The sequence below is a fragment of the Macaca nemestrina genome, chromosome 20 (genome assembly GCF_043159975.1).
Source record: "Macaca nemestrina isolate mMacNem1 chromosome 20, mMacNem.hap1, whole genome shotgun sequence".
NCBI lineage: Eukaryota > Metazoa > Chordata > Mammalia > Primates > Cercopithecidae > Macaca > Macaca nemestrina.
In genome coordinates this window covers 43,819,931-43,839,719 of record NC_092144.1, presented here as the reverse complement: position 1 = coordinate 43,839,719, position 19,789 = coordinate 43,819,931, and the positions used below count along the sequence as shown (strand labels likewise).

General features: G+C 52.2%; 1 protein-coding gene across 1 annotated transcript in view; it reads right to left on the bottom strand.

The window, feature by feature from the left end:
• Positions 1-19,789, bottom strand: part of LOC105495570 (glucose-6-phosphate isomerase) — a 47,496-nt gene that overhangs the window by 12,130 nt on the left and 15,577 nt on the right. Inside the window, exon 9 of the mRNA XM_011765289.2 lies at positions 18,482-18,535. Within this exon, the coding sequence (XP_011763591.2) occupies positions 18,482-18,535 (54 nt within the window). The remainder of the gene's footprint in view (positions 1-18,481; positions 18,536-19,789) is intronic.

Sequence of the window (19,789 nt, the reverse complement as noted above, 5' to 3'; positions counted from 1 at the left end):
AGATCCTTACATCTGTATCAGATCCTACCTCCAGACACGGAGAGACCCAAATCCTAACACCTGTACCAGATCCTGCCTTCTCAGACATTGACAGACACAGATCCTCATGCAAGGGCCAGATCCTGCCTCCTCAGATACTGGCAGTCCCAGATCGTCATAAGCCTCATACCAGGGCCACATCCTACCTTCTCAGACATGGACAGACCCAGATCCTCATACCAGGGCCAGATCCTGCTTCCTCAGACACTGACAGTCCCAGATCCTCATACCTGTACCAGATTCCTACCTCCTCAGACATAGACAGACCCAGATCTTCACACCTGTACTAGATCCGTACCTCCTCAGATACTGACAGACCCAGATCCTCATACCAGGGCCAGATCCTACCTCCTCAGATACTGACAGACTCAGATCCTCATAATCTTACTGGGCCAGATCCTACCTTCTCAGACATGAACAGACCCAGATCCTCATACCTGTACCAGATCCAACCTCCTCAGACACGGAAAGACCCAGATCCTCATACCAATACTAGATTCCTACCTCCTCAGATATTGAAAGACCCAGATCCTCATACCAGGGCCAGATCGTACCTTCTCAGACATTGAAAGACCCAGATCCTTATACCTGCTCCAGATCCTACCTCCGCAGACATGGACAGATCCAGATCCTCATACTCATGCCAGATCCTACCTCCTCAGACACGGGCACATCCAGATCCTACTCCTCAGACATGGAGAGACCCAGATCCTCATACCAGGGCCAGGTCCTACCTCCTCAGACATTGACAGATGCAGATCCTCATACGTGTACCAGATTCCTACCTCCTCAAACACTGACAGACCCAGATTGTCATATCAGGGAGAGATCTTACCTCCTCACACATTGACAGACCCAGATCTTCATGCCTGTAACAGACTCCTACCTCCTCAGTCGTGAGGAGACCCAGATCTTCATACCTGTACCAGATTCCTACCTCCTCAGATATTGAAAGACCCAGATCCCCATACTAGGGCCAGATGCTACATTCTCAGACATTGATAGACCCAGATCCCTATAATTGCACCGTCCTACCTCCTGAGACATGAACAGACCCAGATCCTTATATCTGTGCCAGATCTTACCTCCTTAGACATGGACAGACCCAGATTCTCATGCCTGTACCAGATCATACCTCCTCAGAAATTGACAGACTCAGATCCTCATATCAGGGCCAGATCCTACCTCCTCAGATACTGACAGATACAGATCCTTATACCCGCACCCATATACTACCTCTTCAGATACTGACAGACCCAGATCCTCAAAATCCTAATGGGCCAGATCCTACCATCTCAGACATGAACAGACCCAGATCCTCATACCTGTACCAGATTCCTACCTCGTCAGATACTGAAAGACCCAGATCCTCAAACGAGGGCCAGATTCTACCTTCTCAGGCATTAAAATACCTAGATCCTGATATCCGTGCCAGATCCGACCTCCTCAGACATGGACAGACCCAGATCCTAATACATGCACCAAATCCTACCTCCTCAGACACGAACACACCCAGATGCTCCTATCTGTGCCAGATTCCTAACTCCTCAGATGTGGACACACCCAGATCCTCATACCTGTACCAGATGCTACTTCCTGAGACATGGAGAGACCCAGATCTTCACACCTGTACCAGATCCTACCTTCTCAGACATGGACAGACTCAGATCCTCATACCTGGACCAGATCCTACCTCCTCAGACACTGACAGATCCAGATCCTTATACCCGTACCCAGATCCTACCTCTGCAGATACTGACCATACCAGATTCTTATACCTGCACCCAGATCCTACCTCCTCAGATACTGACAGACCCAGATCCTCATAATCCTAATGGGCCAGATCCTACCTTCTCAGATACTGACAGACCCAGATCCTCATAATCCTAATGGGCCAGATCCTACCTTCTCAGATACTGACAGACCCAGATCCTCATAATCCTAATGGGCCAGATCCTACCTCCTCAGATACTGACAGACCCAGATCCTCATAATCCTAATGGGCCAGATCCTACCTTCTCAGACATGGACAGACCCAGATGCCCATACCAGGGCCAGATCCTACCTCCTCAGACACTGACAGACCCAGATCCTCAAAACTGTACCAGATTCAACCCCCTCAGAGATGGAGAGACCCACATCCTCATACCAGGGCCAGATTCCTACCTCCTCAGATACTGACAGACCCAGATCCTCATACCAGGGTCAGATCCTACCTTCTCAGACATGGACAGACCCAGATCCTTATACCTACTCCAGATCATACCTCCACAGACATGGACAGACCCAGAGCCTCATACTCATGCCAGATCCTACCTCCTCAGACACGGAGAGATCCAGATCCTACCTCCTCAGACGTGGGGAGACACAGATCATCATACCAGGGCCAGACAGTACCTCTTCACACACTGACAGACCCAGATCCTCATGCCTGTAACAGATTCCTCCCTCCTCAGACATGGAGAGACCCAGATCCTCATACCTGTACTAGATTCCTACCTCTTCAAATATTGAAAGACTCAGATCCTCATACCAGGGCCAGATCCTACCTTCTCATACATTAAAAGACCCAGATCCTTATACTTGCTCCAGATCCTACCTCCTCAGACATGGACAGACCCAGATCCTCACACTTGTACCAGATCCTACCTGTTCAGACATAGAGAGACCCAGATCCTCACACCTGTACCAGATCCTACCTCCTCAGACACTGACAGACCCAGATCCTCATACCTGTACCCGCACCCAGATCCTATCTCCTCAGATACTGACAGACCCAAATCCTCATAAGCCTCATACCAGGACCAGATCCTACCTTCTCAGACATGGACAGACCCAGATCCTCACACTTGTACCAGATCCTACCTCCAGACATGGAGAGACCCATATCTTCATACTTGTACCAGATTTGTACCTCCTCCAATATTGAAAGACCCAGATCCTCATACCAAGGCCAGATCCTACCTCCTCAGATACTGACAGTTCCAGATTCTTATACCCGCACCCAGATCCTACCTCCTCAGATATTGACAGTCTCAGATCCTCATCTTCCTATCAGGGCCAGATCCTACCTTCTCAGACACTGAAAGACCCAGATCCTCATATTTATGCCAGATCCTACCTCCTCAGACATGGACAGACCCAGATCCTACCTCTGCAGACATGAAGAGACTCAGTTACGCATACCAGGGCCAGGTCCTACCTCCTCAGACACTGACAGACCCAGATCCTCATGCCTGTAACAGATTCCTACCTCCTCAGACATGAAGAGACCCAGATCCGTATACCAGGGCCAGGTCCTACCTCCTCAGACTTGACAGACCCAGATCATCATACCTGTACCAGATTCCTACCTCGTCAGATACTGAAAGACCTAGATCCTCAAATGAGGGCCAGATCCTACCTTTTCAGACATTAAAAGACCTAGATCCTTCTATCTGTGCCAGATCCTACCTCCTCAGACATGGACAGACCCAGATCCTAATACATGCACCAAATCCTACCTCCTCAGACATGAACACACCCAGATCCTCCTATCTGTACCATATTCCTACCTCAGACACTGACAGATCCAGATCCTTATACCCGCACCCAGATCCTACCTCCGCAGATACTGACCGTACCAGATTCTTATACCTGCACCTAGATCCTACCTCCTCAGACACTGACAGACCCAGATCCTCAAAACTGTACCAGATTCAACCCCCTCAGAGATGGAGAGATCCACATCCTCATACGAGGGCCAGATTCCTACCTCCTCAGATACTGACAGACCCAGATCCTCATACCTGCACCAGATCCTACCTTCTCAGACATGGACAGACCCAGATACTCATACCTGCACCAGATCCTACCTCCTGAGACATAGAAAGACCCAGATCTTCACACCTCTACCAGACCCTACCTCCTCAGGCATGGACAGACTCAGATCCTCATACCTGGGCCAGATCCTACCTCCTCAGACACTGACGGATCCAGATCCTCATACCTGTACGAGATTCAACCTCCTCAGAGATGGAGAGACCCACATCCTCATATGAGGGCCGGATTCCTACCTCCTCAGATATTGACAGACCCAGATCCTCATACCAGGGCCAGATCTTACCTTCTCAGACATTGAAAGATCCAGATCCTTATACCTGCTCCAGATCCTACCTCCACAGACATGGACAGATCCAGATCCTCATACTCATGCCAGATCCTACCTCCTCAGACACGGTCAGACCCAGATCCTACCTCCTCAGACACGGGCAGACCCAGATCCTACCTCCTCAGACATGGACAGATCCAGATCCTACCTCCTCAGACATGGATAGACCCAGATCCTCACACTTGTACCAGATCCTACCTGCTCAGACATAGAGAGACGCAGATCCTCACACCTGTACCAGATCCTACCTCCTTAGACACTGACAGACCCAGATCCTCATACCAGCGCCAGATCCTACCTCCTCAGAGACTGACAGATCCAGATCCTTATACCGGCACCCAGATCCTACCTCCTCATATACTGACAGCCCCAGATCCTCATACCTGTACCAGATTCAACCCCTCAGAGATGGAGACACCCATCCTCATACCAGGGCCAGATTCTTACCTCCTCAGATATTGACAGACCAAGATCCTCATACCAGAGCTAGAACCTACCTTCTCAGACACGGACAGGCCCAGATCCTCATACCTGCTCCAGATCCGACCTCCGCAGACAAGGTCAGACCCAGATGCTACCTCCTCAGACATGGGGAGACATCAATCCTCATACCAGGGCCAGATCTTACCTCTTCACACATTGACAGACCCAGATCTTCATGCCTATAACAGATTCCTACCTTCTCAGACATGGAGAGACCCAGATCCTCATACTTGTACTAGATTCCTACCTGCGCCAGATCCTACCTCCTCAGACATGGACAGACCCAGATCCTCACACTTGTACCAGATCCTACCTGCTCAGACATAGAGAGACCCAGATCCTCACACCTGTACCAGATCCTACCTCCTCAGACATTGACAGACCCAGATCCTCATACCAGTGCCAGATCCTACCTCCTCAGATACTGACAGATGCAGATCCTTATACGGGCACCCAGATCCTACCTCCTCAGACACTGACAGTCCCAGATCCTCGTAATCCTCCTATCAGGGCAAGATCCTACTGTCTCAGACATGAGCAACCCAGAGCCTTATAAGGGGGCCAGATCCTACCTTCTCAGACACTGACAAACCAGATCCTCTTACCTGTATCTACACCCAGATCCTATCTCCTCAGATACTGACAGACCCAAATCCTCATAAGCCTCATACCAGGGCCAGATCCTACCTTCTCAGACATGGACAGACCCAGATCCCATACCAGGGCCAGATCCTACCTCCTCAGATACTGACAGACCCAGATCCTCATACCTGTACCAAATTCCCACCTCCTCAGATATAGACAGACCCAGATCTTCACGCCTGTACCAGATCCTACCTCCTTGGACATAGATAGACCCAGATCCTCATACCTGTACCAGATCCTACTTACTCAGACATGGAGAGACCCAGATCCTTATACCTGTGCCGGATCCTACCTCTGCAGACATGGACACACCCAGATCCTCATACTCATGCCAGATCCTACCTCCTCAGACACGGGCAGATCCAGATCCTACCTCCTCAGACATGGGGAGACACAGATCCTCATCCCAGGGCCAGATCTTACCTCTTTACACATTAACAGACCCAGATCTTCATGCCTGTGACAGATTCCTACCTCTTCAGACATGGAGAACCCAGATCCTCATACCTGTACTAGATTCCTACCTCCTCAGATATTGAAAGACTCAGATCCTCATACCAGGGCCAGATCCTACCTTCTCAGACATTGAAAGATCCAGATCCTTATATCTGTGCCAGATCCTACCTCCTCAGACATGGACAGACCCAGATCCTCATACTCATGCCAGATCCTACCTGCTCAGACACAGAGAGACCCAGATCCTCACACCTGTACCAGATCCTACCTCTTCAGACACTGACAGACCCAGATCTTCACACCTGTACCAGATCCTACCTCTTCAGACACTGACAGACCCAGATCCTCATACCAGCACCAGATCCTACCTCTCCAGATACTGACAGATCCAGATCCTTATACGGGCACCCAGATCCTACCTCCTCAGATACTGACAGACCCAGACCCTCATAATCCTCCTATCAGGACCAGATCCTACCTTCTCAGACATGGGCAACCCAGAGCCTCATACCAGGGCCAGATCCTACCTCCTCAGACACTGATAGACCCAGATCCTACCTCCTCAGATACTGACAGACCTAAATCCTCATAAGCCTCATACCAGGGCCAGATCCTACCTTCTCAGACATGGACAGACCCAGATCCTCATACCAGGGCCAGATCCTACCTCCTCAGATATTGACAAACCCAGATCCTCATACCTGTACCAGATCCTACTTCCTCAGACATGGAGAGACCCAGATCCTTATACCTGTGCCAGATCCCACCTCTGCAGACATGGAGAGACCCAAATCCTCATACTGATGCGAGATCCTACCTCCTCAAACATGGACAGACCCAGATCCTACCTCCTCAGACATGGACAGACCCAGATCCTACCTCCTCAGACATGGAGAAACCTTGACCTTCCTCAGACATGGACAGACCGAGATCCTCATACTTCTATGATTCCTGCCTCCTCAGACATTGACAGACCCAGATCCTCACACCAAGGCCAGAACCTACCTTCTCAGACACTGAAAGACCCAGATTCTTATACCTGTGCCAGATCCTAACTCCGCAGACACGGACAGACCCAGGTCCTCATGCTCATGCCAGATCCCACCTCCTCAGACATGGACAGACCCAGATCCTACCTCCTCAGACATGGAGAGATCCAGATCCTGCCTCCTGAGACATGGAAAGACCCAGATCCTCATACTTGTACGATTCCTACCTCCTCAGACACTGACAGACCCAGATCCTCATACCAGGGTCAGGTCCTACCTCCTCAGACATTGACAGATGCAGATCCTCATACCTGTAACAGATTCCTACCTCTTCAGATATTGACAGACCCAGATCCTCATACTAGGGCCAGATCCTACCTCCTAGGACACACTGGAAGACACAGATCATCATACCAGGGCCAGATCACAACTCCTCAGATATTAACCGACCCAGATCCTTATACCTGCACCAGATCCTACCTCCTCAGGCATTGACAGATCCAGATCCTTTTACCTGTGCCAGATCCTACCTCCTTAGACACTGACCGACCCAGATCCTTATATGTGCATCAGACCCTACCTCCTCAGACATGGACAGTCCCAAATCTTCAATACTGTACCAGATCTTACCTCCTCATACCCTGACAAACACAGATCCTTATACTTGCACCAGATCCTACCTCCTCAGATATTGACAGACTCAGATCCTCATACTTGTGCCAGTTCCCACCTCCTCAGAAACTGACAGACCCAGATATTCTTACCAGGGCGAGAGCCTACCTCCTCAGAAACTGACAGACCCAGATCCTCTTACCAGTGCCAGATCCTTCCTCCCCCGACATGAACAGACCCGGATCCTCACACCTGTACCAGATCCTACCTTCTCAGATAATGAAAGACCCAGATCCTTATACCTGTACCAGATCCTACCTCCTCAGACACGAACAGAACCAGATCCTCATACTCATGCCAAATCTTACCTCCAGACATAGCAGACCCAGATCCTCACACCTGTACTAGATCCTACCTCCTCAGACATTGACAGACCCAGATCCTCATGCTTATGCCAGATCCTACCTCCTTAGTCACTGACAGAACCAGATTCTCACACTTAATACCAGATCTCACCTCCTCAGACACTAGAAGATCCAGATTCTCATACCTGTGCCAAATGCCACCTCCTCAGACACCTGAAGACCCAGATCCTCACACCTGTACCAGATGCTACCTCCTCAGATACTAACAGACCCAGATCCTCATACCAGGGCCAGATCCTACCTGCTCAGACATAGACAGACCCAGATCCTCATACCAGGGCCAGATCCTACCTGCTCAGACATAGACAGACCCGGATTCTCATACCAGGGCCAGATCCTACCTCCTCAGACATTGAAAGACCCAGATCCTCACACCTGTACAAGATCCTACCTCCTCAGTCACTGGAAGACCCAGGTCCTCGTTCCTGTATCAGATGGTAACTCCTCAGACTTTCACAGATGCAGATCCTCATACCTGTACCAGATTCCTACCTCCTCCAACACTGACAGACCCAGATCCTCATTCCTGTACCAGACGGTAACTCCTCAGACATGGACAGTCCTAGATCCTCATACCAGGGCCAGATCTTACCTCCTCAGACATGGACGGACCCAGATCCTCATACCAGGACCCGATCCCACCTCCTCAGATACTGATGGACCCAGATCTTCATACCTGTACCCAGCCTCACCTCCCCAGACACTAGAAAACTCAGGGCTTCATACCTGTGCCAGATGCTATCTCCTCAGGCAATGGAAGCCCAACGGCCTGACACCTGAGTCCAACCTCACCTCCTCAAACACTGGAAGACCCAGATCATCATACCTGTGCCAGGTGCTACCTCCTCAGACATGGGAAGACCCAGATCCTCATACCTGTGCCAGGTGCTACCTCCTCAAACACTGGAAGACCCAGATCATCATACCTGTGCCAGGTGCTACCTCCTCAGACATGGGAAGACCCAGATCCTCATACCTGTGCCAGGTGCTACCTCCTCAAACACTGGAAGACCCAGATCATCATACCTGTGCCAGGTGCTACCTCCTCAGACATGGGAAGACCCAGATTCTCATACCTGTGCCAGGTGCTACCTCCTCAAACACTGGAAGACCCAGATCATCATACCTGTGCCAGGTGCTACCTCCTCAAACACTGGAAGACCCAGATCATCATACCTGTGCCAGGTGCTACCTCCTCAGACATGGGAAGACCCAGATCCTCATATCTGTGCCAGGTGCTACCTCCTCAGACATGGGAAGACCCAGATCCTCATACCTGTGCCAGGTGCTACCTCCTCAGACATGGGAAGACGCAGATCCTCATACCTGTGCCAGGTGCTACCTCCTCAAACACTGGAAGACCCAGATTCTCATACCTGTGCCAGGTGCTACCTCCTCACACATGGAAGACCCATATCCTCACACCTGTGCCAGGTGGTACCTCCTCAAACATTGGAAGACCAGATCCTCATACCTGTGTTAGGTGCTACCTCCTCAGACACAGGAAGACCCAGATCCTCATACCTGTACCAGATGTTACCTCCTCCGACATCAGCAGACCCAGGGCCTCATACCTGTAACCTGCTGTTACCTCCTCAGACATCAGCAGACCCAGGGCCTCATACCTGTAACCTGCTGTTACCTCCTCAGACATCAGCAGACCCAGGGCCTCATACCTGTAACCTGCTGTTACCTCCTCAGACATCAGCAGACCCAGGGCCTCATACCTGTAACCTGCTGTTACCTCCTCAGACATCAGCAGACCCAGGGCCTCATACCTGTAACCTGCTGTTACCTCCTCAGACACCGTCAGATCCAGGGCCTCATACTTGTACCAGATCCTACCTCCTCACACACTGGGAGACCCAGATGTCATACCTGTACTTAGCCCATCTCCTTGGATACCTCTTCCAGCACCACATACCTGTACCAGGCCCTACTTCTGTAGACACTTGCAGACCCACAGCCCCATACCAGTGCCAGGACTCACCTTCTCAGCCTCATACTTGTGCCCAGGTATGCTTCCTTGGACAATGAAAGACCCAGCAGCTGTCTGCCGCTCTTGGCTGGGTCTCCTCAGATATTAAAAACCTACAACTACATTTCTGGTCCCCAGCCCACCTGCTTGCATAGTGGCCCAGTGCCTCATACTTGTGCCAGGCCCCACATCCTCAGATACTGACAGACCCAGATCCTCATACCTGTGCCAGAAATTCTCTGTTGAACAATGAAGACTCATCACTTTGTACCTGTGCCCATTCCCAACTCCTCAGGCGGTACTGACAGATCCAGAACCTCAGACCTGTGCCTCACCCTACCTCCTGGACACCGACAGGCCCAATGGGTCATACCTGGGCTCGACCGATCTTCTCGGCCCATCACCTAGGCCTATCATTCACACTGCACCTTCTCAAGCCACACCCACAGGTTCCACTTGGTGCCATCAGAATCCTCAGAACTTCACGGACGTCTCCCTGACAGCTGTTTATGGCGCACCTTCCACATTTCTAGCACAGGCAATGGACGCAGATCAAATAATCATGCCAATAAATGTGAAACTGAGAAACAAGTGCTCAGGAGAAATGGAATATGGTGCTAAGGCCACTTATAAAAGGAACCTGAGGGGTACTTGAGCCTTGATCTCAAGAACGAGCAGGCATGACCCAGAGAAGCACTGAGGGAGCATTCCAGCAGCAGTAACAGCACATGCAAAGGTCCTGTGGCCAAAGCAGTTTTTCTCAAGGGTGACAGAATTAAGGCCCACAGAAAATGATTTGAGTGACTTCTCAGTTCTCCCAAGGATGGTCCAAGACTAGTAACCTTCTAGACACGAAGGAGAGGTGCCCACTTATTACATCCAGTAGATGCCTTGGGCTGTGAGGGCTTAATTCTCTCCTGGAAGCCCACTGAGGCAGGGGGAAGCATAGCACCGTCCAGAGGATAAAGGAAGGGGTGAGGACCACAGGGTGGAAGCTGAGAGGCACGGCGGGAGGACTCTGAACAGTCTGTCGCTAAGGTAAGGACAGAAGCAAACAAGCCACTTCAAAGGCCCGGAGATTGACTGGGGAGTGCAGAGGACTGATTCTGGGAGCTCTCCAGTGTGGCTGAGAGGTTTCTGGTTTTTTTTAGAGACACAGTCTTGCTCTGTTGCCCAGGTGAAGTGCAGTGGCATGATCACAGCTCACTGCAGCCTCAAACTCCTGGGCTCAAGTGATCCTCCCATCTCAGCCTCCCCAGTAGCTGGGACTACAGGCACACACCACCATGCTTGGCTATTTTTAAAATTTTGTGTAGAGATGGGGTCTTGCTCTGTTGTCCAGGCAGGTTTTGAACACCTGGCCTCAACCTCCCATCTCAGCCTCCCATTTCAGCCTTCTGAAGCTCAGGGATTACAGCCATGAGCCACCACACCCAGCCCAGACTCAGCTCTAGAAACTAAACTTCAGTACAGCCAGCCCTCTGGCTGACCGAGTCCAGGCTGCTCACCGTGGCCAAGAACAGGTCCTGAGATCCCAGTTTTGCAAGAGCCCAAGCAATGCCAAACAGTGTCTGACCTGAGCCTCCGAACCCTCAATCTGCAGATATGGGTCTCTAGACCTCACCTTTAAGTGCAGAGGCCTCTGAGACCACACATTATAGATGCAGCTCCTCAGTCAGTTCAATGTTCTGGGCCTCACCTGCCCCAGTGCCCCAGATCTCACCTTATCTAACCATCATCTACCTTTTTCCTCACTTTACTCACTTTTTTTTTTTTTGAGACAGGGTCTCTCACTCTGTCACCCAGGCCTGAGTGTGGTGGGTGGCATGATCTCAGCTCACTGGACTCAGTTTCTTTTTTTTTCTTTTGAGACAGGGTCTCTCACTCTGTCGCCCAGGCCCGAGTGCGGTGGCATGATCTCAGCTCACTGCAATCTCTGCCTGCCAGGTTCAAGCAATTTTCCTGCCTCAGCCTCCTGAGTAACTGGGATGACAGACATGTGCTACCATGCATGGCTAATTTTTGTATTTTTAGGAGATGGGGTTTCACCGTGTTGGCCATACTGGTCTCGAACTCCTGACCTCAAGTGATCCACCCACCTTGGCCTTCCAAAGTGCTGGGATGACAGGCGTGAGCCACTGCGCCTGGCAACTTTCCTCACTTTTAACTCAGACCCTATGTCAACTGGAGCAAAATGCCACCTTGGATGCAGGCCAACACCATGGACTGGTTACAGATCCTCAGGCCTCTGTAGTACCCTGAGCTCTGTCTATCATACCTGACCAGGGTGCTGAGAACAGATAGCTGACCCACCTGATCCTTAGGGTTCCCCAGACATCACCAGGCAGACCCAGGTACAAACACCTACAATGACTACCACTTTCCCTTGATATAAGAGCCCACACTACTCACCTAATTGTGCCTGACCCACCTTCCCCAGGCCTGGCTAGCCTCACCAATTATGCATTCCTGGGCTAGACCCCACCCACTTCACCTAACAAGCCCAGCAGTACTTTTGTGCTTGAACCCAGGTGTCAAGAACCCACCTAAGACCATGTTTATACAACCTCTGTGAAACTGAACCTGGATCCACAGACTCACTGCCAATGTCAGGCCAACATACCAGCACTGAGCCTGGATCCATGGACTCAATGCCAATGTCAGCTAAACATACCAGCACTGAGCCTGGATCCACAGACTCATTGACAACACCAGGTCAATATGCCAGCACTAAGCCTGAATCCACAGACTCACTGACAATGCCAGGTCAACATAGCAGCACTGAGCCTGGATCCATGGACTCACTGCCAATGTCAGGTAAACACACCAGCACTGAGCCTGGATCCACAGACTCACTGACAACACCAGGTCAACATGCCAGCACTGAGCCTGGACCCACAGACTCATTGATAATGCCAGGTCAACATACCAGCAGTGAGCCTGGATCCACAGACTTACTGACAACAACCAGGTAAACATATCAGCACTGAGCCTGGATCCACAGACTCACTGACATAATCAGGTATACATACCAGCACTGAGCCTGGAGTCACAGCCTCACTGACATAATCAGGTAAACGTAACAGCACTGAGCCTGGAGCCATAGACTCACTGACACCACCAGATAAATATACCAGCACTGAGCATCGATGCAATGGCTTCACCTGGAAGACCTAGTTCTGCCTGTTTGTGTCCAACTCCAGTGCCTCAGGCTACAGAGTTACACACCTGTCGAAGATGGGTTCCAGACATCTCAGCTGATAGACCAGGCTTCACATAACCTGACCCCTCATACCCTGACTGACAGACCCAGGTTCCTTTGCCTGAGCCCAACTCAGATTCCTTACAGCCTACCAGGGTCCAGCTTTATTTACGTGAGCCTGGCCTCGGCAGTCCACATCCTGTGTCTGGCTTGGCTTTTCATGTCTCACAGACAGAGCCAATGCTGCCAATCTCTGCTTAACATCAGCACCAATGAGCTCACTGAGGAGCCTCAGACCTCATCAAATGGAACATCTCTGCCTACCTGTGCTCCCCAGCTGAGATGTGTAGTTCTACCAACTTGTGACTAACCCATTGTCCCCAGGCCTAAGACTGAGTCAGCACAACGGAGCCAGAACCACGCACCAATGACTCCACCTGCAAGACCCCAGGTGTACGTCCCTCTAGCTACAAAGTCCTTACTTGAGAGAGATACATCTACCTACTCACGTCTAACTTAGGGGCCACAGACCTCGTAGGAAACCCACAATGTTCTCCCTGCCTGTGGAGACCCCCATGCTATGGGCTTGACCTGAGAGGCCACTCTGTACACCTAGGATCAACTCTGGTTCTTCAGGCTTCACCTCAAACACCCAGGGGCATATTCCTGTGCCTGAATCCAACTCCTGAAAGAGCCAACTCTATCTACCTGCATTCAATCCTAACTCCTCAGCTCTCCTTCAAGAGACTACTGGCAGACCAGTTTTGTCTACCTGCCTGACCCTGGCTCCTCAGACCACACATGGTGGGCCAGCTCTGCCTACCTGTGCTTGACCCTGGCTCCTCAGACCACACCTGAAAGGCTATCTCTACCTACCTGAGCTTGACCCTGGGTTCTCAGACTACACCTAGTGACCCAGAATACCTACCTGTACTCAATCCTGGCTCTTCAGACCATACCAGGCAGGCAGCTCTACCTACCTGAGCCTGACCCTGGCTCCTCAGACCATACCTGGTGGGCCAGCTTTGCCTACCTGTGCTTACCCTGTCTCCTCAAACCACACCCAGTGGGCCAGCTCTACCTACCTGTACTTGACCTTGGCTCCTTAAACCACACCTAGAAGACTATCTCTACCTACCTGTGTTTGACTCTGGCTCTTCGGAGTATACCTGGCATGCCAGATCTACCTACCTGAGCCTGACGTTGGCTCTTTAGATCATACCTGGTAGGCAAGATCTGCCTACCTGTGCTTGATGCTGGCTCCTGGGCTTGTACCTGGTGGACCAGCACTCCCTACCTGCATGTGGTGAGGGTTCCTGAGCTTGTACCTTGTGGGCCAGCTCTGCCTACCTCTGCTTCACACCTCAGCTGCTCATATCTCATCCAACACACTTGGTTTCTCTTACCTGGGCTTGACTATGACTTTTTAGGTCTCATGAACACACCCAGCTTTGTGAAGCTGCCCTGATTCTGGCTCCAAAGACCTTACCTGCCAAACCCTGCTCTAAACAGGTGCTCTAAACACCTGTGTTTAACTCCTGTTCTTCAGACCTGATAGACCCGAAGAGATATACCTGGACCAGGCTCCAAAAACCTCACCCAAGAAACTCAATTCCACATGCCCACTTACCTGTGGCTGGCCACAGCTCCTCAGCCTCACCCAGGAGATGAACTTCTACCCACCCATCTTTTTTCTTTTTTTTTTTTTTTTGAGACAAAATTTCACTCTCGCTGCCCAAGTTGCAGTATAGTGGCATGATCTCGGCTCACTGCAAACTCTGCCTCCCAGGTTCAAGCGATTCTCCTGCCTCAGCCTCCCGAGTAGCTGGGATTACAGGCACATGCCACCACATCCAGCTAATTTTTGTATTTTTTTGTAGAAATGGGGTTTCACCCGTCACCGTATTGGCCAGGCTGGTCTTGAACTCCTGACCTCAGATGATACACCCACCTTGGCCTCCCAAACTGCTGGGATTACAGGCGTGAGCCACCACACCCGACCCCTGTTTTTTTGTTTGTTTGTTTTTTGTTTTTTTGAGATAGAGTCTCACTGTCATCCAGGCTGAAGTGTAGTAGCACGATCTTGGCTCACTCTGCCTCCCCAGTTCAAGCAATTCTGGTGCCTCAGCCTCCCAAGCAGCTAGGACTGCAGGCATGCACCACCACCATGCCTGGCTAATTTTTGTATTTTTAGTAGAAATGGGGTTTCGCTATGTTGGCCAGGCTGGTCTCGAGCTCTTGACTTCAAGTGATCTGCCTGCCTTGGCCTCCCAAAGTGCTGGGATTACAGGCATAAGCCACTGCGCCTGGCCTTCCCACCTGTCTTGACACCACCTGGGAAATCCAGACCTGCTCACTGTGCCAAATCCCAGCCTCTCAGACCCTCCTGAGACCTGGCTCTATCCACTGCCTTCACTTCACACCCTCAGAGGTTGTCTACCACATCCAGGTCTTTCTAGATGAGCCTAACCCCAACTCCTTGGGCCTCACCTGATAGATCGTTCTCTCCACCTGTGCCTGACCTCAACTGCAGGACAGTTTAATTAGCTTGACTATGGCTGTTCTGGTCAACCTCCCTCCGCGTGCCCCTGGTTTCACAGATGTCACCCGACAAACTCTACCCATCATGCTTCTCGGACCTGGGATACAAACCAGGGCCTGACCTCAGTGGCTCAGACCTTACCTGTGAGACCCAAAACTACATACCCATGTCTCACCTTAACCCCTGAAACCTCGCCTGCTAGAACCGCTCTACGTACCTCGACCAGACCCAGGCTTCATCCACCTTTCAGACGGATGCAGGTCGTCCTCCCTTTGTCCGACTCCAGCTTTTTGGTCTCTTCCCAGGCTCACCCACCAGAGCTGCTCAGACATCGCCTGAGGACACAGCTCCAACCTGGACCCAATCATGGATCTTCAGCCTCACTTATCAGACCCAGCTCAACCTGTCTGCCTATCTTTAGCTCCAACGTCCTTACCAGACTGGTCCAGTTCTGCCTACCTGAGCAGAGTCTTGGCTCCTCAGGCCTCCCCTAGAAACCCAGCCATACAAACCTGTCTGATTCCAGCTCCTGGGACCTCAGACAGACGCGGCTCTGAAAGGCTGCACTATACACACCTAACCTGAACAGTCACTTTCCTCACACATGACAGATCACTGGCTGCTGACCTCGGCCTGAGGGAGCCTGGTGAGAGCCCAGTGTTGACAAACACTGTCTGACTGGCCTAGTCTTGATGTCTGCCCTGCAGACCCAGGTCTCTGGACCTTTACTCACCCTGAGCCACTCAGACCGCACCTACCCAGCACAGCTCCGCATGCAACCCGCCGGCTTCACCTGCCGCAGCTCCCCTGTCCTTGCCTCACATCACCAGGTACATTCCTACCTCTCCCGCATCTGGGCTCTGCAGACCCTGACGCCACAGACTTGGACTTCAGTCACGAATTCTCAGAGGCCTCTGATGCCCTGAGCTCTGCCCATCACACCCAGTCAGGATGCTGAGAAGCAGGTGCTGACCTGTGTGTCCCTAATCCTGGGTTCTAAACACCCCATTCAAGCAATTAGCCACCCACTACCTGATCCTCACTTTTCAAAGAACTGGCCAGAGATCCCAGCGTGCACACCCGTCCCATGCCATAGGTCAACATCACCTCCCACAGAGCCCGGCTGACATACACACATACAGGCTCCTCAGACTCCACCTGACAGAACCATCTCTAAATACCTGCCTCTCCTCCAGAATTCACAGACCCATGGGTCCCTCTCCCTGCCCTGGCTCCTCCTCAGAACTCACCTGGATCTGCTCTGGCTCCGCTTCGGGCCTCCCCAGCCAAAACTGGCCCTGTGGCATGTGCTGACTCTGGCTGAGCCCTGAGAGACCCTGCGGTTTCCCACCACCGCTCTGCCTGATCCTGACACCCAAGGCTGCCCCACAACTGGCCCTGGCGGACCAAGAATTACCACTACCAGACGAGACTCTTCTGATCTCACCTGAGAGCCGGGACTGCATCCCTAGGCCTGAGCTGATGGCTGTAGCTCACCCGAGACCCTACCTCCAGGAACTTCACCTGCTCCTATCCCTGGGTTCTTCAGATATCACCTTCTGGATTCAGCAGGACACACACTAGTAACTCAGGCCGATCCCTCCTCCATCCCCTGTGGTCTGTCTAGCCTGGCCCAGGAAGCCTCCGCTTAGGTCTCACCAGCCAGCCCTGGCCCCATGTTCCTGTGCCTAAATATCATTGCTAGGCCTTACCTGGGAGACCAGACCCATCCTCTGCTTAAGCCACACCCTAACTCATCTCTACATGCTGGGTGGTGACGAGCAAGGACACCCCCGATCTGCTCAGCTCCTTGGCTGGCAGCAGCACCCACACGTCCCTGCCCACCACCTGCTCAGGCTCCAGATCCCAAGGAGGAGGTGGAAGGTGGCTGCCCTCCATTATCAGGCATGCAACATTTATTAGAAGCCGCACAGTCTCTCTTGACCGGGGTTCCGCATCTGAGCCACAGGATGCAGAAAATGACTTGAGTGACTCTTGTCAATTCTTCCAAGGATGGTATGTAACTAGTCTCATTCTAGAAAGAAGTTAACTCATTATACACAGTGGATGGCTTAACGCATTAGGGCTTCATTCTCTCCCAGACCCCTAGAGCTTTCAAAGGTACAAGGTTATGTCTGTGGATGCCATCACCAAGCAAAGGGCCTCCGGTCCAAATGCCTGGAAACAGCCCCAGGTGGGAAAACCACCACATGGGCAATGCCCTCTCTGCTGCGCCTGCCACAGTGTTAGACCCTGCACCTAAGCCTGGCCATGCCCACAGCATTCACAGCGCCTGCACTACACCCTGCACTGCACCCCTGCACCCCAGGCTTCACAGCCAGAGCCCTCCTCACACCACTGCTGAGCTCAGGCAAGTGCACAAGGAAAGCTGCAGCTCACTGTTCGGCTCCAGCAGAGGCGGTCCCATGGACCACCTGTTGCTACGGAGGGGTCTGCAGCCCTGTCACTCAAGGCAGGGTTTGCTCTGCAAGCTGCCCCAGCCTGGCGCCTCCTCTACGCCACCCCCCAGCTCCTCCTACAGCTCCTGTTGCTCCTTTCCAGGCCTACCCGGTCATACCTCATGCCTCACCCTGCCCCTTGGCCTTTACAGATGGTGGCTGCAGTTCAGAGAAAGGTCATTACTGAGAATAACTCACAACCTCAACTCAGTGAGGGGGGCAAGGGGGACTCGCGTTACCCCACAGTGGGTGTTGCAGGCAGGCACCCAAGGGAGTGTCATCTGGCAATGCAAGCTCAGCCCGCCCTCAGGTGGAAGTGGAGCCCTCATCCTGCCTGGGTTGCTCTTGTCCTCCAAGCCTCTCTGAGGGCCTCTCTACCTTTCCCCAAGCTAGGTATGCAGCAGGTACTCAATAAACACTGACCTGACCTCATGGGCCCCTCAACGGCCAGGATTTGGCAAAGGAACTTAATTCACCCAGTGCAGAAGTGCTTGTACTTACATCCCAGAACTCGAACATGTTTTGAGGGTCAATTCCAAACTCCTTCACTTTGGTCTACAAAAAAAAAAAAAAAAAAAAAAAAAAAAAAAAAACAAAGGGAGAGAAATGAAAGGAAGCATTTGCTAGTGGGATGGAAACAGGAGCTCCAGGAGGCAGGGAGCTATGCTCTGTGAGCTGAGCCTCACCTTCCCCAGAGCCAGGGATGGGGCAGGGCTAGAGCAGTCTGTGAGTCGAGGGCAGGGCCCAGGATCTGCCCACCCCAAGATGGACACCAGGCACACCAGTGACGCTGCACCTGTAAAGCCCCCTGCTGAGGGCAGCTGTAACCCCGTGTGAGGAACTGGCCCACACACTGCTCTGCAACAGCTCTCATCCAGGCCTGTCTGGGACACCAGAACATGACCCCTCAGGGCATCTAGGAACCGAACCTAGGACTGGGACCCGAGCATGGGCAGGGGCCACCTACCAGGCCAGGCAACCACACACAGGCTGGACAGTTACCCAGCCCTTCCCACGTGTGGGAGGGTGACTGCACCAAGAAGCTCTGAGGACCCATCAGGTATTCTGGTCCCCAGAGCAGACAGGGCCAGCAACCCCTTACCTATTCCCCACAGGAGGAGAAGCCCTGCTGACCAGTCAGCGGGAGGCAGGCAACAGTGCTATGGTTAGCCAGCCTTATGGCGTCCTGCTGCAGCCGGGCGAGCACTGGAGGCAGAGATGTAGGGGTAACGGTGGAGGGGGTGGGAGGGAGTGATGTGGGTGTGGTCCCCAGCTCTGACACAGCACAGTGCCCACCGGCTGACTGCTGCTGTCACTCCTGGAACATCCCTTACTCTGCCATGCTCTGCTGAGCCTGCACAACCTCGGGGCCAGGCAGACTGTGAGAACTGGGGGACAGGTGACCCAGGTTCTAATCCTGGTATCACCTACTCATACAGTCACTAAGTGAGCCAGGTACAGTGGCTCATGCCTATAATCCCAACACTTTGGGAGGCCGAGGTGGGCAGATCACTTGAGGTCAGGAATTCGAGACTAGCCTGGCCACCATGGCGAAACCCTGTCTCTACCAAAAATACAAAAATTAGCTGGACGTGGTAGTGGGTGCCTGTAATCCCAGCTAGTCAGGAGGCTGAGGCATGAAAATTGCTTGAACCCAGGAGGCAAAGGTTGCAATGAGCCAAGATCGCACCACTGCATTCCAGCCTGGGTGACAGAGCGAGACCTTGTCTCAAAAAATAGGCTGGGCACAGCAGCACACACCTGTAATCCCAGCACTTTGGGAGGCCGAGGTGGGCGGATCACTTGAGG